This window comes from Columba livia, chromosome Z, assembly GCF_036013475.1.
Source record: "Columba livia isolate bColLiv1 breed racing homer chromosome Z, bColLiv1.pat.W.v2, whole genome shotgun sequence".
In the NCBI taxonomy this organism is placed as follows: Eukaryota; Metazoa; Chordata; class Aves; order Columbiformes; family Columbidae; genus Columba; species Columba livia.
In genome coordinates this window covers 18,230,016-18,255,623 of record NC_088642.1, presented here as the reverse complement: position 1 = coordinate 18,255,623, position 25,608 = coordinate 18,230,016, and the positions used below count along the sequence as shown (strand labels likewise).

General features: G+C 39.7%; 1 protein-coding gene across 10 annotated transcripts in view; it reads left to right on the top strand.

Moving 5' to 3' along the window:
* MAST4 (microtubule associated serine/threonine kinase family member 4) overlaps nucleotides 1-25,608 on the top strand; it is a 308,536-nt gene that overhangs the window by 55,274 nt on the left and 227,654 nt on the right. For all 10 annotated transcript variants that reach the window (XM_065047432.1, XM_065047429.1, XM_065047428.1 and 7 more), the window contains exons 2-3: nucleotides 6,507-6,660; nucleotides 22,232-22,353. In XM_065047432.1, coding sequence (XP_064903504.1) covers nucleotides 6,507-6,660; nucleotides 22,232-22,353 — 276 coding nt within the window. The remainder of the gene's footprint in view (nucleotides 1-6,506; nucleotides 6,661-22,231; nucleotides 22,354-25,608) is intronic.

Here is a 25,608-nt window from a genome sequence, read left to right as displayed (position 1 = left end):
TGAACAATTTAATATATTTTCACCACCAGGTGGGCTCCCGTACTTTTGTTTGGATGGGACTGGAGCATAATGCTTTCCATTCTTGCTTCTTCAAAACATCTGGATTGGTGTGATGCAATTAGGCATATTTTATGACAACATACTTATCAGTAAAATTTTATATGGGGACTTCTGGTTGATAATGAAAAAAACCTAAGCAGTAAAAGTATGCTGGGTATTTTCTGCTTTCTCTGTACTGTATGTGAGAGTTTTCAGGTGAAATATCTCTTCTGGATTGGTGCCTGACTGAGGGAGGCTTAAAATGGGTGACAACGCACAGCCTTTTTATGGAAACTTCAGCGTTTAATGTGCATATACAACATGACCTGAGGTAGAGTGGAGCTGTGCAGCATTCAGGAGGGATAAATTAAAATGCTTGATAGAACATCTTTGTTCATATTTTAAAGACTGAATACTTGACCTGTATTTCCCAGTTTATATGAGAAGTAGGAATATTGCCTATGGAGCAATTAGAGGAGGTTGGGGGTGAAGTATTTTGGACAATAAAACTATAGTGGATGTTTCAAGAAAAGGTGGAGCTGAGCAGATGAGTTCAGTTCTCATTTCAATTTAATTTTTATTGGAAAAAAAGTCCCATGTTGCAACAAATCTCAGCAGCTCAGAATAGCTTATTTTCCTTATCCAGGTGTTATCAGTGTGATTGCGTTATCTTAGCTTAATTCACCTTCTTGTACCATGGATTTCCTTTCCTGAAATCCATTATTTTCTTTCTGACTGTCCCATACCTCATTATGTACTTGGGCCAAATTGTACTTCTAAATTCACTGCCAGGTCTTATTTTGAACTGGTTGTCATGTCCTTAATTTTAATAAGGGCATGTGGGCTGATGTACTTGATGTCGCTACTTGATGGTATAATTATCCAGCAGAAAATTCATTCTAGCTGTAGAATAAGTAGATGATACTAGACAGCTGGATTTAATGCTACTGAGGTTTTTAAAAAAATGAAGATAATCCTTTCTGAGTAGGTGAGCTGTTAAGAGTCCATGGCTAGTACACTGTGAGAATAATTTTCTTTAGAGAAATGTAGCAGATTCTATTCACACAGAAAATGAATAGCATCACAATATGAAAAAAAAAAAAAAAATGAGGACAAATTGATTCAGTCTTGATTCCCTGGAGGAAAGTCCTGTATAACTGGAGGAGACTGTCACTCAAATTCCATCCATGTTTCTATAGGATCCTTAAATCTGCGTGTAGAAGTCTCTGGTAAGGATATTTTGATGATTCTGTTCTGTGTAATTTTTAAGCCATTCTCCTCTAATGATACTGTCTGTTCATTTTTGTAAGGTACATGGGAGGTGGGGGAATAGGGTTTTGTGAAAGCTGTTATCTCCTAAATTTTACAGGGCTTCTGTAGAAATTCATCATACCTAGAACACAGACAGATATTTTTTTTTTAATGATATGTATGGAAAAATGGATTGGAAGAAATTGATTTTGTAGAACAGTATATTCTGCATAGCTTGGAGCTTGCCATGTGTTTTCTGTCTTTCAAAGTGCCTTTGTCAGAAAGGAATTATTCAGTATTTAATGTTGGGGGAGGGAGCGTTTTTACATAAGTTAACTATCCATGCATTGTGAATATTAACAGCAGAGACTGGTGGCGAGATGCGTACTGATTAAAAGTCGCTCTCTAAGCAGCCTGTACACACTCAATGGCTAACTTAACTCCCTTTGTACTATAGATACAGGACAATCAAGTATCCTTGTTTTCATAGACATTGTCTTAGCTGTTATGGGCCTTTGAAGTAGAGACTTCTTGATGTAACTTCTCAAATTATTTTATTTGCTGCCTTGCAATTCCCTAGACAAGTGGAAAAACTGCCCTCCTTTGTCCCATTGCTCCTTAAGTCACTAACATTTATTTACAAAGGGTTTGGAGAGAAGTGTGTGTTTGCAGCCTGAGTGCAGTAATGAGACAGTGCACAGAGCATGTGATAGCCAAAACCTCAAAGTATAACAAAGTCTGTTTGTTGGAAACTGCCTTCAGGGATACAGCTATTGTATTTTTTGCAACTTGCTGTCAGGCAAGTTTCACTGGAAAAAAAAAGGTGCAACTGATCAAACCCTGGTTCTCCTGTTGTGCTTGTATGCCATCCAACATTGACACATGTCCGTTCAGCTAGTAAGCATGAAGTAAATACCAATAAAGTGGTGATTGTTGCTGGGCAAAACTATTTGATGTGCTGAGTAGAAGCAGCTTCAGTAAAATTATTTCAGATATCTCTGGTAGAATTTCAGTGACCATCATTCCTCAAGATACTTGCTTTGACGTTGTCTTGCAGACAGCAATATCCCATCTGTAGCTGGTAAGACACACAACCTGAACTTTCATAGTGCTCAGGTTTCCAGGAGGTCTTTCAAATAAATATTAACGAGTTTGAATAGGTCTTGTTATTACTTATTTATTGAAATAAAATCACCTATTTATTTAAATCTATTTATTATCATGCTTCTGCTACTGAACGATTGCAGTATCGTTTTGGCTGAATTAACTACTTTGTGTGATTTGAGTATGTACCATGTTATACCTCGTCAGAATCAGCTGTGTGTTCCAAGGAATGAGGACCTAATAAAATGTTCTCTGTTGGTTTCACTTACTTCAACTTGAATGTGGTGCTTGGAAGGAGGGGAAGGCTGTTTTTTTTTTGAGGACAGAAAGCTTCTTCATCCATTTTTGCTTCAACTAAGGTCTGAATGGGGGCTAGAAAGCCCCTCTGGGTCAAATTGGTTCATCTAGCTGTCTGTCCTTTTGAGAGCAGCACAAGAGGTTATTCAGGAGAAGCTTGCAGGCCTGGTTACTCTGTAGTCCATTTTCCTCACATTTCCCCAGCATCCAGAGTTATGTCAAGGATGTTAAAGGGTATATCCTTGTCCGCTTTTCTCAGTCTACTACAACAGCAGGTGCAGTGTACAGACTCCTTTCAAATAAACACTGTACATGCTATAGATCTTATTTTGCCCTTTGGGAGCAAAAATGAATGTTCAGGTAGCTTCCAGAAATGCTTTGTTATATAGGTATCATTGTTTCTGTAAAGCAGGTGTTGGCCATCAATATGAAAATGTTGAGTCTTGTATTTCCATATTGTTATTTGCAGTGCTAAGCCATATAATGTCTTTTGGTATAGTTGCTTCAGGTGATGAGGTATGGTTGTCCACATCCAGCTGAAACTCAGTTCAGATCTAAGTGTTGTCTGCTATACTGACTGTTCCTATGTTAAAATGAACTTCTGCCCTCAAGGAACACTTAGTGAAACCTAATTTTACTGTGATATTTTGGTCCTTAATTTGGCATATACAAGACTGCAAACTTTTGTTTTGTTATCTGTGTGTAATAGAATAATGTTCATCAGAATCTGAGTTTCACCCGGTTGTGTTTAAAAATGTAAAACTTCAGAAATTTCGTTTCACTCCCATGTTTCTCATGTCAGACGATTGCATGTAGAGTTTCAAATTGAGGACATGTTGAAAAGTGTTGGTGGGAAGGATGTCTTATCTCTTCTCCCCTTTCTGTTCCTCCCCAGTTCTGTTCCCAAGAACCTCCACATGTAGGACCTCAGGCATGGCCAGTTCATGTGGGGTCAAAATTACTTCCTCCTGGCTGGTAGCTTCTGTCCCACTGGCCAAGACCCAGTCCCTGGCTGCATGGGGTATCCTTCTCTATTTCCATGCAATTTCTTGATGTTTGTATTGTTGAGAACTTTTGTGCCCTAAGCTGGTGCTGGCATTGTATCAAATGGAAATTTTTGTTGTGGTAGAGTCACTTAGCAACAAGGAGGTACCTTTGCAAGAGAATACTGGCATGGCATTGCTGCTAAATCAATGAGCTAGTGAGGGTTAATATTTAAACAGTCTTAGCTTTCAAAAATCATACTTTTCTGAAGCTGCCAGTTCGAACATTGGAAAAGCATCTTAAATATGAATTAAGGACCTGGATGACACTCTGCTGTGCTGTACTATAGCCCCATCTTAAAGTTTCTTCTGAAACCATGAAAGCTGTGGAAAAGGAGCACAGCTTAATTTGAAATAATGAATCTTGTAATCAGACTGCCTGTCATGGAATGTGCAAGTCTGTTCATTGTGGGAGTGACTTGAGCAGCTGTAAAGGTTATATACCTGGTTATAAAGTGAAACGGTGACAGGATGGAAGACACTAATTCTGTTTTGTTGACTGAAGTGCTAATTTGCAGGGAGCTTAGTGCATTTTTTGTTTTTCTTGTTTAAAGTTTCAATAAACTTTATTCCAGAAAAGAGATGTGGTTCACTACTTTGAAGGTGTCAACATGTTTTAAGAAAGTGCGTGATTTTTTGCCAATTACTCACCTAAGGCCTTGATTGGATCAGGTTGTCAGATGCATGGAGTCATTCGGAGTGCAGTATTGAGCAGTCGTTGCCATCCATCAGTCAGTGAGCAGTTTGAGTATTTGCTTAAAGACTTATGTGAAAGAATCTCAAAATAATGAGTTTAGAAGCCACTTGTCAGTCATTTTCTTTTTAAATGATTTGTAAATTCATCTTCTGGGGTATCTTAGCACTTGGAAATAGAAATATTTGTGATATGCCCATGTTTGTAAAAGGTAAATGGTAACAAAGGTTAATTAAATATTCTTTGTGACCACAAACCCTCCCTGTTTAGGAAGTTGCTAAAGGCATGGCTGCAAGTTCATCAGTTATCTCAGTATCTGTTGTGAACCTGAATGAGTCTTAATATGCTGAAGGAGTGGATTCAGAAACCACTGTGTTTCTTGATGCTTTAATGTGTATATCTGCAAATACTTCCAATAACCTGAAGACTCAATTTAAAAACAAAAAGAAAAAAACAAAATGAAGAAAAAAAACCTACCCCCAATACAAAAGAAACTCAGTATATGGGCTTTGAAATGCTTTGTGGGGCATAGAGTACTTTGCTGTGGGATTACCTGTAAGCAAAAATGGGCTTCACCATGCGTCTTCATTGGTGACTATGGTGACCTTTTCTCTTTCCTTTCAGTTGACAGAGGAGATGAAGCAGCTGGGTATGGAGGTGATACGTAGATTGTCTGGCTGATAAGTCTCAGTACATGAACTGTAAAAACCTAAAATGCTTTGATATGCTATGTTTCCTAAAAAAACTGTGGTAAGAATCAGGATTTAAATGTTACAGAAAAAGATATTTGAGTTGGTTTGCAAAAAGGTGACACTATGCAACTGTACCAGTTTAAGGAGAAGGATGCTTGGAAAACTCTTTACTTTGTTTGCTCACATCCTTGCTTTTTCTTGCTTTGCCTGTATTTGATCCCCCCCGACTTTTCTTTTTTTGGTGCATTTAATCAAATATTGAGACATTAAATGTGTTGTCAAAACCAGAGGGCTGAAATATTGTGTACAAATTATGACAGAAACAGAATTTGAAGAATGAGGATTTGTATTTATGTTTATTTCAAAGTCAGTGTAAATTAATGCATTTTATAAACAGGATAATTTATTTTATTTAGTTTTTGCACTGGCTTTGATAAATCTGTTTGTCAGTGTTTCCTTAGTCTGGGCATTTTATTGGTAGTACAGTGCCATCTAGTGACTGCTCACATGCAGCTGGGGAGAAATTGCCAAGGATAAATGTTGGTCAGAGAAGATTGCTTAGGTTGCAAGGTCAGATGGGTCACAGCTGCAAAAGGACTGCTTTACAGAAGGTCCAGTAAGCTGAAGTCTGATCCATAGAATTATAGAATAGTTTGGGTTGGAAGGGACCTTCAAAGCTCATCTAGTCCAACCCCCCTGCAATGAGCAGGGACATCTTCAACTAGATCATGTTGCTAAGAGCCCTGTCCAGCCTGTCCTTGAATGTCCCCAGGGATGGGGCATCAACCACCTCTCTGGGAAACCTGGGCCAGTGTGTCACCACCCTCATTGTAAAAAATTTCTTCTTCATGTCTATGCTGAATCTCCTGTCTTTTACTCTAATACCATTACCCCTTGTCCTATTGCAACAGGCCCTGCTAAAAAGTCTGTCCCTATCTTTCTTATCGGCCCCTTTTAAGTATTTAAAGACCACAAAAAGGTCTCCCTGCAGCTTTCTCTTCTCCGGGCCGAACAACTCCAACTCTCTCAGCCCTCTGGTCATTTTTGTGGCCTCCTCTGGCCCCTCTCCAACAGGTCCGTGTCTTTCCTGTACTGAGCCCTTGTACCTGGTGATGGCACCACTGCAGAAGATACTTCTTGTGCAAGAGTGTGGTTGGAGGTATTGTGAGCTGTATAAGACTAAGATGTCTTTATTACACAGCCAGCCATAAATTTGGCACTTGTAAAATTTTCAGTTAGCAGTTTAATTACCCTAATATCTTTGTAAACACTTTTTTTTGTTTCCAAATGCTGTCATAATCTTCAGGTCAAGGTAACTTAATTTTTATTTTCAATGAAGGTAAGCATTTAAACAGTACATGTATGTTATTTTTTCTCTCTTTACAGCTCGATCACATATTGTCCCCCCCACCTATGCCTTTTCGAAAATCCAGCAGTCCTGAAGTCTCTTCTGGCCCTGGAAAGTCTTCTAAATTTAAGAGGCAGCTGAGTGAAGATGGAAGACAGCTCAGAAGAGGAAGCCTTGGAGGAGCTCTGACTGGTGAGTTTGGGTGTGTGAGATGTCACCTGGAAGTTTAGTGGCTGTGGAGCTGATGGCACCTTGACCACTGGTGTCTGCCTTGTGGCCAAACTTTGTGGGAGGTGTGAGCTCCATCTGGAGCTTCCATAAAGTCTCTACCACATGGGTTCCCTGACGGTTAGTGGGATGAGCTCATGTTTGAGGCTCTGTCCCCGTGGGATGCTGCTAGGTGGCCAAGCACAGCCTGGAAATGAGTAATTTCTTGAAATTTTCAGGAATGTCATTTATCTTGCTGACTCAGTTTGGTAGCTTACGGGTGGTGTGAGATGTGCTCACATGCATTCATCTGTGGGATCACATACATCTCGTTTCCTCAAGGAGCTGAAGTGCACACATGCGCCTTTTAGACTGGATTTCATTTTTAAAAACAGGTCAATTTGGCCTCATTTATGTGGTGGAGTCCTCCCAGGGGAGGAGGGGCATTACTGGCTGGCGACTGGCTGTGGATGCATCTTCTCTGTGGAGCCATACAGAAGTAGCAGGATGCTTGAGGAGGGCTCAGGCCCTCCCTCCCCTGATACATTCCGTGGAAGATGCCAGATTTTTAAATTCACTTGAATTTGGCAATTAAATATATTCCTGAAGTGTGCAGTTTCTAACAGTTTGAAGAAGTTGCTGTGAAGATCAGGATATTAAGTACTTGATGAGAGAGACAATAGACTTCACTGAATTTAGTGGAAAGGATAAATTTGAGACTCAACATCTTGTTTCATCTGTTCAAGTGATGTCAATATCAAAATCAAACTGGTGCAATTTGAGTTAGTGAAAGTTTAAATGGCATTTTGAGATGTGACTACCTTCTGTCTCTAAATTCTGTACCTTGTTCAGAGGTATTTCTGCTCGGGTATGAAAAATGGTGCCACAGTCGATAGAGCTGACTCTTCTGCCATAAGTGTCTGGAAGTGCTTTCAAAGCATTTGCTTTTCTCACTTCCTTTCCACCCCTCTCCTTGTCCTTATGCTGGAAGAAGCTTCAAGAAGCTATTGCAATACATCTTTGTTTGTAACCAGTAGCTTGGCATTGCCTACAACACTTCTAATGAGTGACCAATATTTTTATTTTTTTTTACCTAATTAGCTTAAAAAATTAAGTTGCCTCATACTGTTAGTGAAGAAAAGACAAATGCTACTAGAGGAATTTCTGTCACATTAGCACATAATTGTTGCTGTGATTTTTAGTGTCACTAGGGTAAGATTTGCCATTTCCCTTGCAACTTCATTTTTATCAGGAGTTGTATTATGGAGATTTCAGAAACAAATACGACTATTTGTGATTTGTATGGGCTTTTGTGAAAGATAAGTGACTTACAGCAGTCTGAAGTGCCAATTTTGCTAATCATACCAGTGAACTCTCTGGCTTCTCTGGAGTGTTGCTACTCTAAAAACATGAAGCGTAGACTAAACTGGTGTTATACTGAAACTAAAAATTGACAGCATACTACTTATTATTTCAGTAGGAGTTGGTGTGGGTTTTTTATTTTGTTTTTGTTTAACTTTAAACTAGGGCGTTAGTATTTAAAAACTGAACTTTCCCGTTTAAGCTTTCCAGATAAAGAGGGAGAAGGCAGCCTAATCAAAAACAAACAAAGCAAATGTGCTCTGCAGCTGTAGTCTCTGGCCTTTATCTCTAGGCCTGAATTACTGCTTGAGATCTTTATAAAGGGAAATGTATATGCTTTTTGTCAGCTTGCAATATCTTGTGCAGGGTTTCATGTCAGAATTTGGGAATATAGTGTGTAAGGATGTTAAACTGCTTTATTACTAATGCACTTTAAATGAACCTGAATACCCTAAGGCTTTGGTATCTTAAAATAGTTTAATTATCTTAACAGCTTTCGTGATACTGATTAAATTAATCCAAGTCATTCTGATGACAGAATATTCTTAATATTCTTTTGGGATTTTTCAAAAAATTGATTTTAAAGAAAATTCTGCAGGTAGAGAACTATTTTCTAGAATTGTTTCAAATGCTCAGTAACCTGAAGTTAATCCTTTCAGTGTTACTTTGGACTTGTATTTACCTTCCTTTTTTTTACATAGTTAAGGTGTGTGTGGGTTTTCTTTATTGTTTTTTAATTTATTATTTTTAAAAATTTTCCGTTCTTTAGTGTGTCATAGTGGCTCACTGTTTTGGTTTGAAACTCCAAGAATTACAATATCATTTATTAAAAAAAAAAAGTGGGAGGATGAGAAGGCCTTTCATTAAAATGAATGAGCTGTCATGTCCTTGGTTTGGATTTACTTCTGTGCTCACACATTCCCTCCGTAGTTTCCATTTGAGTCTTAATGTTTCTGAAAAGATACTCATGATCCGCGAGAGAAAAAAAATGTATGGAGCCCTCTCATTTGGAAAAGTACTTAATCTTCAATATCACTTTACATTGGTTACTATCTTCCTTTATTCATCTGTTTTGTTGCTGTTGATACTCTCTTAGGGACTAGTTTAACAGTGGGAATCAGTGCATTGGAAAATAGTTCAGGAAGGTATTTTTTAAATTGTTTGAGGTACAGCCTTTACCTCTGTTGTTCAAAAATGTTGCCTTTGCTAAACTTCTAGAAACACACGAAGTGGGAGTAAGTAAAGCAGGAGCGAAGACTCCTAGCTTACAGACTTGCAGAGTATTCCTGTGCTGATGCTTGTTGCTCACTCCAAGTGTTAGCAAAATAAGTGAATTGTGCTTTTATGTGTTACTTTGACTTTCCCTCTGCTGATAAAAACGCAATAATACTACTTATGCTCTATGGCTCAATAATAAAGATAAAAATAAAAATAAAAATTTAATTTGTTTATATAAAACCGGATAGTTAAAATCCTGCAGGGCTGAATACCGATAGAGGTAAATAGATAGGGTTTTTATCTCTGGGAAGAGATCCCAAATAAATTAGTTTATTGTGCTTTACAAGAGGGAATAATGTTATGCATGACATATGTGAAGAAATAAAATCTATATTGTTGCAATATATTGAATGAGACTTGCAAAACCTGAAGGATTACAGTTACTGAGAACCTAGTGCTCTGAATTGGTTAAAGTAAATTACAAAACTCTTTATACAGGAATATGAGAAAAATTGAGAATTAGGCACAAGGTCTTTCCAGGGGGAAATCAACACAAGAGAGAGGAGGTTTGGAAACCTGGAGGTGGGGTAGAAACTGAACTTACATTCTATACAGCTTCAGGGAAACTGGAATTACCCAGTTGCAAGCAATCTAGCAACCACACGTTTTCAGTGACAAAGAATGCTCTTTGGAGTTGAAGAAAATTAAATCAATGTTTTTGACAATAAATTTACTATTGCTTCCTGTTGAAGATTACTGGGAAACCGCTGATATTAAATGAAGTTTGGCCAATAAAAGAAATTAATACTGCTTCCTGGAGACACCATGCTATTATAATTTGGGAAGTTGCTTCAGTCTAATCATTGTGACAGTATTGCCTTCCTTAATCTTCATTCCCAAGGAGGGGGAGGAGGAAAACTGTTGGAGAACGAGAGACTGAATTTGGAGTGAAAATACTTCATTAGGTGTGGCCTGCTATTAGTCTAGCAAATCTGCTTTAGTACTTCTTGTTGTGAAGTGCAAGCAGTACTGCTTAATAGAAAGAAAGGATGAAAAATAATAATTCCTAAGGGCAGGTTGCTAAGCATAAGCATTCATGAAATACAACATCTTCAGAGTAAAAGTATTTGAAAGGAATGACCACTTCCTCTTTAAATTAAAATTCATTTCCAAAGGGTTGTAATGTTTTGGGTAGCAAAAACACTTACACGCTTATTGGATGTCATCTTCAAGCGTGTGGAAGAAAATAAGGCTATCAGTAGTAGTTAGCATGGATTCACTAAGGGGAAATCATGTTTGACCAACCTCATAGCCTTCTATGATGGTATGACTGGCTGGGTGGACGGGGGAAGAGCAGTGGACGTTGTCTACCTTGACTTCAGCAAGGCTTTTGACACCATCTCTCACAACATCCTCATAGGCAAGGTCAGGAAGTGTGGGCTGGATGAATGCACGGTGAGATGGATTGAGAACTGGCTGGATGGCAAAGGTCAGACGGTTGTGATCAGCGGTGCAGTCTGGTTGGAAGCATGTGGTTAGTGGAGTTCCCCAGGGGTCCTTATGTCCAGTTTTGTTGAACCTGTTCATCAGTGACCTGGATGAAGAGTCTCAGTGCACCCTCGGCAAGTTTGCTGATGGTATCAAACTGAGGGGAAGGGCTGACAGACCAGAAGGCTGTGCTGCCATTCAGTGAGACCTGGACAGGCTGGAGGACTGGGCAGAGAAGAACCTGATGAAGTTCAACGACGGCAAGTGTAGGGTCCTGCACCTGGGGAGGAATAACCCCAGGCACCAGTGCAGGTTAGGGGCCGACCTGCTGGAAAGCAGTACTGCAAGTGAGGACCTGGGAGTTCTGCTGGACAGCAGGTTGACCATGAGTCAACAATGTGCCCTAGTGGCCACTGGTATCCTGGGGTGCATTAGGAAAAGTGTGACCAGCAGGTCGAGGGAGGTTTTCCTCCCCCTCTACTCTGCCCTGGTGAGGCCCCATCTGGAGTATTGCATCCAGTTCTGGGCTTCCCAGTATGAGAAGGACAAGGAATTACTGGAGGGAGTCCAGCAATGGGCTACAAAGATGATGAGGGGTCTGGAGCATCTTTCCCATGAGGAGAGACTGAGAGAGCAGGGTCTGTTCAGCCTGGGGAAGAGAAAGCTGAGAGGTGATCTCATAAATGTTTATAAATATCCCAAGGGTGGGTGTCAAGAGAATGGGACCAGACTCCTTCCAGTGGTGCCCAATGACAGGATGAGGGGTAATGGGCACAGACTGAAGCACAGGAGGTTCAATTTGAGTATGAGGATAAATTTCTTTACTTGGAGGGTAACAGAACAGGCTGGAACAGGCTGCCCAGAGAGGCTGTGGAGTCTCCTTCTCTGGAGACATTCAGAACCTTCCTAGACACATGCCTGTGCGATCTGCTCTGGTAAACCTGCTTTAGCAGGTGGGTTGGACGCGATGATCTCCAGAAGTCCCTTCAAAGCCCAGCAATTCTGTGTGTCTCCGTGATTCTGTAATAATCAGTGCTTGGCTTTCTCTTCTGCTCTTCCTGCATTATAACTTCTCTCCTGTGGAATAAGCCTTGCTGCACAGCTGAGCTGTAGCTACTAATTTAATAGCTCCAGGTCAAATACAGAGGGAAAGAATCGTTGCTTTGTAAGGATGCTGGTGCCCTCTGGGTGCAGGGGGTCTTGGCAGAATGTGGAGAGAAAGAGAGAGCAAAGTATTGTTGGGTGAGATGCACTCTGTTCCTCTTGGGACAATAGATTCTTATGCATACACGTGTATTTAAATGCCTGCTCCCCCTAGCCTTAGATTGCCTTCTTAAGGATTCCTAACAGTGCACAGACTGGGGCTTTAAAACTGGTTTCTAATCAGGAGAAAAGATGTTTAAAAAGCTGCTTTTCTGTGGTGGCTGGTTTTCTTGATCTCTACAAACTTCAAAGGCCTGTCTGCAGTCAGAGGGTTTTTGGCTTAAATTGTCTACAGATATTGGTTTGCTGTGTTCAGAGATGCTTAAATAGAATTCATGGCAGAAAGTAATGTGAAAGGCTGAGAAATTAAATGAGCTTTTAACTGCAGAGGGGGTTAACCTGCCAAATCTCTTGGACAAGCAAATCGAATTGGCCTTGCTTTCATGTCCCATTTCTGCTCCTCAGTTTGCACCGTGGTGTGCGGTACAGCTCTGTTCAGTCTCTTCAGCTGCTCTGGTGCAGCATGTGGAGATTGCTATCTCCCTTTCTGCTTCTGAAGCTTTTGAGAGCTTATTGCTGGGAAGAGTTTCTATTTTGCAGAGCGGTGCAGCTAGCTCAGTTGTCTCCATACTGTACTGATAAGCTCCACAGTTAGATACAAAGAAAAAAAATACACTTTGTTACTTATAGTTTGAACTTCTTATCTTGCTTCCTGTTATCTCATCAATAACTGCCTGGAAACAGACTGCCTACTGGGCTAATTGTCTCTAATTGTGGTAGGGCTGTTATCTTGCTAACCTTAAGGTGATCTTACAAAAATACTGGTGACATAACACATATAGATGTCATTTTACAGCATTTTTAATCCAAAGATTCTAAAGCATTTTATATTAATGAAGTTACCTCATGATCTAGTGAAGAGCTAAAAACTAAGACATCTTGGGATGTATATATTTTTTTCCTTCCCTAATCTTCCTGCTTTGATTGTCTTTCCACCTCTAAGTCATCAGTCATCTAAATATGCTCCAGTAATTATTGCTGTTCCCATATAACTAATCAGTGGTTGATTTGAAATGAATTTGGGGATTATCAGTCTGGTTTTTGCATCAGAGATTCATTAATCTACCAACACTAATTAGCAGAAAGATCAACAGCTTTATGGGCCATGAAGAACAAGCTGTTCTCTTATCCATGGGTAGACACGTGCTGGCAGGACTTACAAGGGGACGTTTTCCCATTTCTTGTAGGGGAGCAGTTGGCAGTGGTAGAAATCCAGAGTTTTTGCAAATACTGTGCTGTATACTTTTTTTTTTTTTTTTTTTTAATTAATGTTGTTGAAAATCCAGATTAGTTCATTAAGCCTCATGGTGTCAAATACTTGATACAACTTGGGGGATGGGGAAAGTTAGGTGTAAAATCACATGACTTACACCTTGAAATCACTTTTGAAATGGTACCTTCCCATTCTGTACAACAGCCTAATATAACTATGATGCGATTATTTTAGTGGCAACATTTAAAAAAATATTATTTTAATTAATTATGGTTGATTGGTGTAGATAAGGGGAAGTGTTCCTTTTTCCTCTGTATAATATCAGTTGTTTACCGACTTCCAGTTATGGGACTAACTAATTATGCTTGTGCCACTCCATAAAAAGCCCTGTGATTTCATAGCTGCCTCTGGGGATACAGCTTGGTGGGCTCCATTGTCCGGCCCATCTTTGGCTCCATAAGCCGAGGTGCAGGGGGCTGCAGGGGAAGGATGGCTGCCAGCACATCTGTCAGATGTGTCTTTTGTAGGAAATGTTACCTCCTGCGTTTTCTTCTCTCACATATCTGAGCAGCAGTACGTTTCAAAGTTGCTTTCATCTTCGTGATGCATGACAGGATTGCAGGCACTCAGTTTAGAAAGTCTTTGCAGCTGCAGCTGCCCGAGGGCCCTCCCCGCCAGCAGTGGTGGAGGGTGGGTGGCAGCTCAGCACCGGTGCTGCCACCACTCGGATCCTGGGTACAAAAGGTGAGAATGTTCACAGCCAGGTGTGCAGGCACAACATGCTTCATTCAGTAGCACTGCTTGCCCAGAGCACGTCCTGGAATCTTTTCCCTGCCTTCCTCAAAGGCTTCCTTAAAGCACTGCACCATGTGTTAAACTTCTTCCAGAATTAGTATATTCTAATGACACACCTGAGAATTTTTTTTCTGTTTTAAAGCATGCAGTATGAAGCTGTTTTCTACAGATGAAGCAAATATATTCTGCTATGAAGTACGCATTTTAAAATCTTTCTTGGTGCACAGGTGGTTGAGATGACACTAGTTTATATTTGTCATTGTCAGTTACCGTTATCATCTAAGGCTTCAATCAACCTGCATAGTTGAGTTGATTTTTACTTCCCTGTGCACCTATCAAGATAATTTCCATATTCTTCAACGTCTGGAGTCTGCATCATGTAACAGTCTGAGATCAGAATAGAAGATATTGTATTCCTGTCTCATTATTTTGCCTTTAACTCCTCGGTTGCTGCTTAATCGCACTTGTATCATCAAAACATGAGAAGCTGATTGTTGTTGAGATCAAAGCAAACTGTAGCAGTAGAGTGCCTAATTTGCAGATACATTTGCAAGTTGCCTGTTTTGAACGGTGGAGAAGTAGTTTAACCCCCTTTGGGACGCTTATAAAAGCAGCTTGAAAGTTGTTAAGAGTCATTTATCATAGTGGAAACATTAAATGTAGAGAAAATGAATATGCATATTAATTTCTGAAGTTTGAGTAGGGAGGTGGGGAAGTAGAGCTGTAAATGATAACTTCAGGCTGTAGGGTTTTTTTTATCATGTAGTTATCAGTGTCACTGGCTGGCTAACACTGCTCTTGTGGTAGACATTTTTGGTATGGAAAACTTAAGAAAACTCCCCAAACCACAGACAAACACAAAACCCAAAAACCCCTGAAGCCAAACACCACCCTCAATCTTCAAACCTTAGTAAAACTAGAGAGATTTGCTTATGATCCCGAATGCCTTTCAAATATGCTATTGCTGCCACAGTACTTTAGTAATAGATTGTAAATTGTCAAAATATAAACCTAACTTCAGTATCTGTTAGAAGAGGATCTTTGAATAATTTCTGTATAAGCAAAATACTGTATTGTCTTTCATTGAAATTTGTTCCAAGTATAGAAATTATATTTATTTCTGGGAGGAAAGCTAACTGTATTTCATGACTTATTTTTGGTAATTGACTTATAGACAGTCTTGATTCTGAATTCCTTTGTAGTTAATGGAGGCATTAATAATAATAATAATGTTGTTGTTGTTGTTGTTATTTTGGGTACAGATCTAAACCTGCATCCTCCTAGTTTCTGGTCCAAAAATTGATGTGTTCTTTTTCAGTTCGGCCAATATTGATGAAACTGTAAGACAGCTCTATGGCTTTTTAAAAAAAATCATAATCTCACCCCAAAGTTTTGCGTTTGGTGGGGCTGCATTTATTTCATGCTTGAGCAGTTACCACTTTTTCACATAACTTCAGAATGTGAAACCAAGATAAAACATTTTAAGAACATCAAAAAGTGAAAAATCTATAATGAGTGCAATAGCATTTTTAAAAAGGGCTTCTTGTACAGTAACAGAAGAAATTATTATTGAGTCAGTTATAATTATAGGCTTAACTGAGTAATGTTGTGTTTAGTGTACAGGTTTGTTGAAAGAAAAATTTTGTCTTTTGCATCAGACTGGGCAATTGGCATTGTCCATTAACTTCAACCATGTGTAGCTGAGTAATATGTTAAATGTGGTAATTTTCTTAAGTTGTGGGCAATAAACGAGGCATGAATAAAACAGTAACTCTTTTATGCCTGCTGCTAGTCATTTGAAGTATAAGTAAAGCTTGTTGAAGCAGCCACGGTAAAAATAAGGCAAAATCTTTAAAAGTTTTCTAATAAGGCTTTAAATCCATACCCTTCTCTTTTACTTTCCAATTACTGCTAATGGTGGTTATGGGCTTTAGTTCCCCCTACATTGATGTGAGAGTAGACCCCAAAACTTTACAGCCTCCATGTAATTTCCTGCGGCTGGTCTGTCTGCAGCAGTAAAATGTGAAGCAGTAAAGTAGACTGCCATAACCAGACAGTAAAATACTCACGTGGGAAGCTCTTCGCCTTTCACCTGGCACGTTTCTGAAGCTGCAGTGAGATTTCATGTATGTATCTGTGGCAGTGAAAGTGATGGTATGTTGTCTCCAGCTTTGGTTTGTGCTGCTCAGGCCATTTGTTCGTGGCTGTGGCTGCTCTGGGACATGCTGGGGCTGCCAACGTGGCAGGGGGGTGGCTTCAGTCTTTCCTCCATTTGCAGTGAGACCTTTCAATGAACTGTTCCAGTTTTCTGCGGAGAAAAGCAGAAGTAGGAAGAGAGATAAGTACTCGACTGTGTTTCAATTCAGTGCATTTCTACAATCCAGAGCAATCTGCAGTAGGGTCCAGTTCTGTCTTCCACTGTGGCTTGTTCCTGTTGGTCTGAGGTAGCTCATGCTCATAAGTTGCCCCAAAAGATGTGTGGAGTGAGCAACCCACTTGAAACCATGCTTGGCTAATCTGACTAGACCACAAAAGTCAGTTCTTTAGATAAGATCCATTATTTTTTTAAAGTAGTGAGGTAGAAGAATCTAGCTTTCAGAATTGTTTTTAAATAATCTGCACTTATGTCATAAATATACATAATTGATTTACAAAACAAGTGACATAAGTATTTCTTGGCTCTTGCTGTAAAGATGTCAGGACAGTAAGAGGCTATTTTGAAGGCTGCTGTTTCACAGCAGCTAACACAAAGACATTGATGCTTTCTTCAGTTTGGTCTGTGGTACACTGTAATTGTGTGCACAGCTTCTGCTTTGGACTAATTGTGTCCATAGTTTATGTCAGCCCAAATCCAGACGCTTCTATTTTAGCAAAGTACATACCTGTCTTCTGTTTACAGTTGAATTGCTTTTGATATTTTTTGTAAAAAACAAACAAACAAATATTTCCATCAAAAACTTTCCAGATGCTTCTTTTTTCTTTTTTCTTTACATTTTGACTAATTACAAAACAGATTTCCCAGCAGTACCATCTACAAAGTCCTAAGTTCTTTTGTGAAGGCAAAAACTTACTTGGATGCCAGACGGTTTTCTCCATCATATGCAAAACATCAGACTGCTGAAGATTTGAGACAAGTGATTTCTAAACTATAACTGAAAATGGAAGTTTTATGGGTATTAGATTTAAGCTCATTTAGTAATTCTCAGCTATCCCATTGGGATATGAATTTGAGAGGGAGAAAAGAAGGAGAGTGATGCTATAGCAGTAGGAAAGATTTTTATAATTAGAATAAAGCAAAGCCCACCTTCTGTGACTGATCTTTGAGGAAGTGTGTGTGTTTTTTCAGTCTTTCGGCCTTACACAATAAGGCATGCAACAAGTACACACATACCAGATGGAATTCAAGTAAGAAGTAACAAAGATTCCATTTTAACTTTCTACAGGTATCCGTTGTAAAGGAAGCTAGATGTATGAGAGCAAGTTCAAAGGGAAGATGATGCTCTGAACTCCAGCAATGTATTCCTTATGTCCACCAATGATTATGTAATACCATTAAATAATGCTAAGTTATTACCATTACATAATCAACTTAAGTCATCTTTCAGCAAAATGCGTTTTAATAAATGCTCTGAACTAACAGGATTGGATTCAGATGTTGAAAGAGATGCCCTTGGTTATGAACAGTGTTGTGACTTCAGGCTGTCTTGATAGTTCCAGGCATAGGAATTGTAGCAGGGATGCCAGCAAAGCCTCTGCAGAAGGCACAGGAGCAAGTCAAAGGCCATCTTGGTGTTAAACGGGACAGCAGTAGGGCACCTGTATCTGTAGATGACTCATCTGTATCAATAGATTATGAAAGTAATAAGAAAATTACTACTGGTGTGGCAATGGTTTGTTGATAGATGGAAATGACTCTGGATACTGGCAGTGTTTGTGCTATATATGGACCAAAATGCTGAATTAAGATGGAAGGGATGAGGTGGAGTTGAGGTGATGTTGTCTTCTCTGTCTCCCACAAGTCTGTTCACTCAGAAATGAAAGGCACTGCTTGGACCATTAAACTTGAAGGCAGAAATGAATGCAGTGTGAAAATCAATAATGCATTTCAGCTCAAGTTTTACGTGTAATACTGGTATTTAAGTCACGTAGAAGAAGTGTGGATATGTGTAAATTCAAGAAGTTATTAAAGAAAATGTAAAAGGGGGAAAATGCATGCAATTATGAATAAAACTTACCATGAAAATGTGTAGGAGTACTATATTGGCAAGAAAAGTGAGGACAGGATAGTCTGAGGGGATTATTGATTTTTATATATATATATTTGTTTTTTTTTAATGAAAAAATCCAGGGAGAGCTACTGACTAACTCATTGAAGGCAGGGACTGGTTTATTGTTTGGTGGTTTAACTCTGTGGTGCCACAATCCGTCAAAGAAAACAGACTGAGTTTTGGAAGAAGTTTTTTTCTGTAAGAAATGTTGATGTTCCATTTGCTTTTGGAAATGAAAAAGCCTCATTGCATTCCTGTAAAGTATGTCCAACTTTTCTTAAGAAGCACAGTATTAAAAGTACAGTTTTTATTTTCTGGGTATTTTGTTGCAGTTGGCTTTCTTGTTGGTAAGGCTTGGGCATTGCCAGGAGCAACTGCTGGAGATTTAAGCAGTCCTAGGGAGCACAGCAAACAGGGTGAGCAAACGGGGGCACAGCAGTTTGTGCGACAGTTCGTGCAAGCAGGGTGTGCAGGAAAGGCGCTGCAAGCTACTCGGAGGTCCAAAGCCCAGGGTAGTACTCCAGATCTTGCCATCTTCTTCACTTGGAGGGTGCCAGAGAACAGGCTGGAACAGGCTGCCCAGGGAGGTTGTGGAGTCTCCTTCTGGAGGCATTCAGAACATTCCTGGACACATTCCTGTGTGATCTGCTCTGGTGAACTGGCTTTAGCAGGAGGGTTGGGCTGGGTCATCTCCAGAGGTCTCTTCCAATCCCAACCATTCTGTGATTCTGCAATAAGAGATTTATCTGTTACTGTCTTTTTGCATAAGCCATGGCTATTTTGCTTCTATAGAAAGCATATATATTATATGCCATTTCTCTGTTAAAAAGCATATATGGATTTAGTATGAAAAGAAGAACTGGAGTTCCGGATAGTCTACTACGCTTGCCTCAATTTCAGTATGTTGTAAAATCTGTGGTGCCCTCAAGGCTCCTGTTTGGGTTAAGGATGGGAAGAGAGATCATTCCAGCATCACACATGTTTGTGTTTTTTTGGCGATTTTGACTGTGTCGACTGCCTAATTAGCTATTCCACAGGCCCTCCAACGTTATTTTAGATATTTCTTGAGGTTAATCATGCAAGACAAATAATGGAATATTAAATGAATTCTTACAGCGCAGACACTGGCCCTGATGTTGAGTTAATTTACTCTGCTTTCTTGCCAGTCAGGCAAAATCTTACAGTTGAAGGAAGGGCTTAGTACGTGATTTTGTTGTCATAAAGAGTGCGGTTGCCTCTCCTCTAGCCTCTTACCAAAGTATCTTAGACTTTCTTTTCACGTTTGAGCAAGATAAAAACTTAATATAATACAGTTGCATGTAAAGGACAAAGAATAAAGGTGGCTATTAGTGATGTTCTATGTCAGCATAGCCTTGCATGTGCTAAGGTACAGAGTGCTCTACTCTGCTGAGTTACTGACATGAAGAGGAATCACGTTAGCTCTCACGTTGGATCTGGCTCCCATTTAAAACTAGAAATGAGTACAAGCATTAATAATAGCACTTATTTCTCATACACCTTTCTCCTCCTAGACTTAATTGACTTGTTATTTAAACCTTTTTGGCTTGGCCTCCAAACCTAAGCAAAACTACATTAATCTTTGGACAAAATACAAATGATTGCCTTCAATTTCTTCTCTTGGGAAGCTCAGTGGGATTAATCTGAATTCAAAATTAGTGTACTCTGGGCAAGGCTTAGTCGACAATGTATTTCAAGACTTTTTTTCAAACCTCTACTAGAAAGTGCATTGGTTAACCAAAGACTGATGGTCTTCCCCAGTTTTAGATCAAGCTTTATTAAAACAAGCCTATTTCTTGCTTGCATTCTTCTTTGTTCTAAAGATCAGAGGAAAACTCTACTGCTTTTCAACTGTTGATTCCTATGATGATAAAATGCACTAAAGATTGTGCTACAGTGATCAAGTTGCAGATTGTTTAATATAATCTTCCTGGTGGCATCTAGAGTCTGTTAATACAAAGTTTATAAAAGGGATTTGTGTAATGTATGTCCACTTGACAAAATAGGTGTTTCCAAAACATTTTACTGGTATTACTGTTAGTGACATGATGTCTTATTTGGAGCTGTCTTGACTAGGCTGGAATTTTACAAGCCTTCTTGCAGAGTTTCATTACAGTGTTTGTAGTCTGCATTGTAGCCTGAGAGATTTTTGTAGTTGGGGACCCAGCACCAGGAAATAATATCTGGTTTCACCCCAAGAACCTTGTCTTACCATTGACTCTCAGGAGAGGAGTCAAAAAGCAAGTAAAGAAAATGTGTAGACCTCTTTTGATGTGGAAAGCATTAAAGAAATAGAACATACCTGTTTAAATGTGAGGTGTGCATTAATTACGTTTTTTTCCACTCCCCCCACGCCCCCCCACCCCCTCCGCCTGGATGTGAAGAAATTAACCTTTGAGGTGATAGATATAAGCTTTGACTGCATATGTCACTGGCATTTTCCAGGATTGACATAAATAGAATATCAAGGATGTGGACATTGCAATCAATGCTTGAAGGTTTTTATGGAATCCTTTTAGTTGAGGATGGTGAGAGCCTGTGTAAAAAGGTAAGCAGAATGTGATAGAAAGAGGCAGAGAGAGCAGATGGGAAATTAATTCAGTTTTTCCAGTTCTGGAAAATATTATTCTGGATAATTGGGCAAGAAACCACAGTGTTGTACATTTTCCTTCTAGTCTCAGGCAAGCTGATAGCAAATTGTGCAAGAAGTGTCTATGGGTTGTGCTCTACCAGTGTAATAAAGAACAACAGCCCATTCTGAAGACTATTCTGTGCTGCTGCTTTGCAACTCTTTGTCTCCCAATACAGTCGATTTCCAGAGACCTCAGCAACTCTCTGGATCTGCTGTTAAAAAGGAGGTTATGAAGCTGAGGCCTTTGATTTCCTGGCAAACCTGTGCCCATCTGCCAGGGTGCAAATCTGGTGTCGGTGGTCACACACATACCCCCTCCATTGTTCCCTGAGGTGACAATATCAATGAGGTGGGATTAAGTAGTTTCAGGAAACAAGTGTTTAGGATGTGTAGTTTGGAAGATAGTTTTCATTTGAGCTGTTCAATCAAAATCTTGCTTGTGTTTTTGAACTTGAAGTTGATAAAAAAAAACCTATTTTGAATTGTTACCTTGCATCAGCTTGCTGGTCTTCTAAGACAAGTCAATTGCTTTAGTAGTGTGATTGTCTCACTTTTGCATGGTTTTCAGAGATAACTAAGAACTTACGGTGAACATATTTGTTAAGACCATTATATAGGCTCTTGTGCTGTTTCTTGACAGTGGCTGAAAGGAAGCAAAAAGGAATTGTATCATTACATGCTTGTCCTCTTAATATAATTCCCTGAGTATTCTCCATGCTGTTGGTTTGCAGCTCAGGGACTTCCTGAGCCAGAGATGCTTTCTGCCTAATTAGTACCTGTGGGGAGACAATGCAGACTGAGTGGCAGTGGTTCGATTGGGGGTCTGACCTTCTGATCAGCACTGGACCTGAGCTTGCCTGGGCACAGCGGAATGAGCTTTTATTTTTATTTTTATTTTAAATTTGTTTTCTTCTTATATTATTTTTTAAATTTTAATTTTATTTTTATTTTTGGCTAGCCTTCACAATTTATGTTTTGTTAGTTCAGACCCACTATTCTGGATGTTTGTATCTGTTGTTGCATTGATTGTATTTCTAGGTAGGGAAAAGGTACAGTTGATAGAATATTGAAAAAATGAATTTGCCTAAGAGAAATGTAGCTTGTGAAAGGGTGATGTGAATGGTTAGCAAGTGAATAGGAGGAATTCTGTTCTGATGGAATCCTTTCTGGTCAGGGCAATTGTGAAAGAAACAGAAGTATTAGAATGGTAAGAGAGTTATCTTAGAGTAAGCTCTGCCAGTTGCATTGCCTCATCTGCAACATCTGATTTTATTAACGCACTCTTTCTTAACTTGACAGGTAAATATCTGCTTCCCAGTGCAACTGGACAGCAGCTGTGGCAGTCTGCAGAAACCTCTAATCTTGTTCGCATGCGCTACCAAGCACTTGGACAGTCAGCACCTTCCCTTACTGCTAGTTTGGTGAGTAATTTTTTTTCAAAGCTAGGAGTGTACAAAAAAAAAAAAAAATCTATTGTATTTCTGTATCTGTTGGTGGGAGTATAAGGATCAAACCAGAGTTTATTTCCAGATCAACCTCTCCTCCTTAAGCTGCATTTTTAAAGTACTTAATATATTCCTGCATGCAACGCTACTTAATAAGTTGAGTGCAGCTGAATAACATTTATGGTAGCAGTAACTCTGAATTGGGTTACTGGATTTTGCATAAAGTCTGAGCTGAATGTTGCATTAATATAGCTATTTGCATTTAAATGGTTTCTCTCCCAAAAAAAGAAAAAAAAAATAAAATAAAACATGCTTTTAAAGACAGCAGTATGAGATAACTGTCCTCTCTCTTGAGCATTCTTTTCTGTCAGTGTCTTTATTTCCACTTTCTGCAGGACTCTGTCCTCGGGAGAACATGAGTGTATGAAACATGAGCTTAATTAAATCTTTTGGATAAAATGGTAGGGGAAGAGAAAGGGAAAGAGATGCTTCATACACTTGAACTTCCAGCTTTTATTTTCAAACAACCATTATGCTCCTTTTAGCTTCTGTATACTAAGATCTTAAGAAGTGATGAAATTTAATGCAGGACCCTGTATATGAGTCTGTACTTTTCTTCAAAGAATTACTTTAATGAATATATTTTGTATTGTATTAAAACAATGTAGAAAAGTTTTATTAATGTTTCCTGCATCTCTTCTGCCTTTTGGCTGGTTATTAAAAGTTTGCTGATTTGCTGATCCATGTCTACTTTCTAGGGGAAATGTGCTTTTTTTTTTTTCTTTTTTTCCAATGCAGTGTTCACGTTAAAGGATGCTATGATCAGCTAGTGCTGAACAGATACCACCACGCCAATTTTACGTATCATATTGGTATATAGATGGCTGGTTTCTCCATGAATCTATTTGGAATAAGATTTCATTTCAAGTACAACAAATCTGCACATATAAATATGGTCCTGGTTTCTGCTTAGTGGTGGTTGTGTTATAATTGTTTGGAGCAGATGTGGTTAATTTGACTCCATGCTTACTACAAACACTTAATTCTACTGGAAGTTCTATGATTTGAGCCCTAATATTTTTCAGGGAACTAAGTATCCACCTATATATTTTTGTTTTCTAGTTTGTTAGGAGAAACATGGTTCATTGTGAAGAAAGTATTCAGATTACGTATAGTTGAAATGAAAAGGAAAGATGAAGGGTCAGAAATCAATTTAAATTGCATCAAAACAGTGTATTTTTCCCTTTTCTGTAGTTAGGAATTAAAGAAATAGTTTCTTCTCATGATGTATATTAATTAAATTTAAGCTGCTGTGTTTGTATTTTATTCTCTGTTTCTGTTTGCACAGCTATTAGACGTCATGCCACTAGCAGCATTGTGCTTTTATTTTGGTGTAATGCCTAAACTGTAGGTAGAGGAAGATTCAGCATAATTTTGACAAAAAGTACTTTAAATGGTCATAAACCAACAGACTAATGAAAAATTCAGTGAGCCATACTTCCTTAAGAGCCTTTCACTCATCACCTATCAAGTTTTATGGCATATTTGTCTGCCACAGGCTTCTTCCTTCCTGTCTCTGCAAATCTTTTATCTATGCCCGACTGCAGCTTTCAGGCTGGTGCAGGCGAGAGCCTTCTGGGCAGATCAGAGCAGATTGTGCACAGGGTGGAGATGCAGGTTCTTCAGAAGTATTTCTTTCTTATCCAGAACTGATGATCAGGGGTTCTTTAATCACATAAGCAGAGCTCTTCTCAAGCCTCTTTTGACAAATACTTTGCTGTCAGACTTCTGAAAGACTCTGGCCTTCACAGAATCACAGAACGTTAGGGATTGAAAGGGACCTCAAAAGATCATCTAGTCCAATCCTCCTGCTGGAGCAAGAACGCTTAGATGAGGTTACACAGGAATGTGTCCAGGTGGGCTTTGAATGTCTCTAGAATAGGACACTCTACAACCTCCCTTGGCCGCCTGTTCCAGTGTTCTGATACCCTTACTGAGAAGAAGTTTCTTCTCATATTTAAGTGCAACCTCCTGTGTTCTAGTTTGTACCCACTACCCCTTGTCCTACCGTTGGTTGTCACCGAGAAGAGCCTGGCTCCATCCTCATGACACTCACCCTTTACATATTTATAAACATTGATGAGGTCACCCCTCAGTCTCCTCTTCTTCAGCCTATAGAGACCCAGCTCCCTCAGCCTTTCCTCATAAGGGAGATGCTCCACTCCCTTCATCATCTTTGTTGCCCTGTGCTGGACTCTCTCCAGCAGTTCCCTGTCCTGCTGGAACTGAGGGGCCCAGAACTGGACACAATATTCCAGGTGCGGTCTCACCAGGGCAGAGTAGAGGGGAAGGAGAACCTCTCTGGACCTACTAACCACCCCCTTCTAATACACCGGGGGATGCCATTGGCCTTCTTAGCCACAATGGCACAGTGCTGGCTCATGGTCATCCTGCTGTCTACCAGGACCCCCAGGTCCCTTTTCCCTACACTGCTCTCCAACAGGTCATCCCCCAACTTATACTGGAACCTGGGGTTGTTCCTGCCCAGATGCAAGACTCTACACTTGCCCTTGTTATATTTAATTAAATTTTTCCCTGCCCAACTCTCCAGCCTGTCCAGGTCTCTGGATGGCAGCACAGCCTTCTGGCGTGTCAGCCACTCGTCCCAGCTTGGTGTCATCAGCAAACTTGCTGACAGTGCACTTTACTCCCTCATCCAAGTCATTGATGAATATATTGAATAATACCAGCCCCAGTACTGACCCCTGAGGCACTCCATTGGATACAGGCCTCCAACTCGACTCTGCCTCGTTGACCACAACTCTCTGGTTTCTTTCCTTCAGCTAGTTCCCAGTCCAGCTCACTATCTGATAATCCAGACCACACTTCCTCAGTTTAGCTGTGAGGATGCTGTGGGAGACTCTGTCAAATGCTTTACTGAAGTCAAGGTAGACCACATCCCACTGCTTTGCCATCATCTCTCCACCTGGTTATGTCCTCATGAAAGGCGATGAGGTTGATCAGACATCATCTGATGTCTTGGTGAAGCCATGTTGACTGCCCCTAATGACCCTCTTATCCTTGTTATGCCTTGAGATGGCACCAAGGATAAGTTGTTCCATCACTTTTCCAGGGATGGAGGTGGGGTTGACCAGTCTATAGCTACCTGGGTTAGGGGCCACTCCCTTTCCTCCCTCTCCCCCCTTTTTTTTGTGGTCTTGGTTCTGTGCT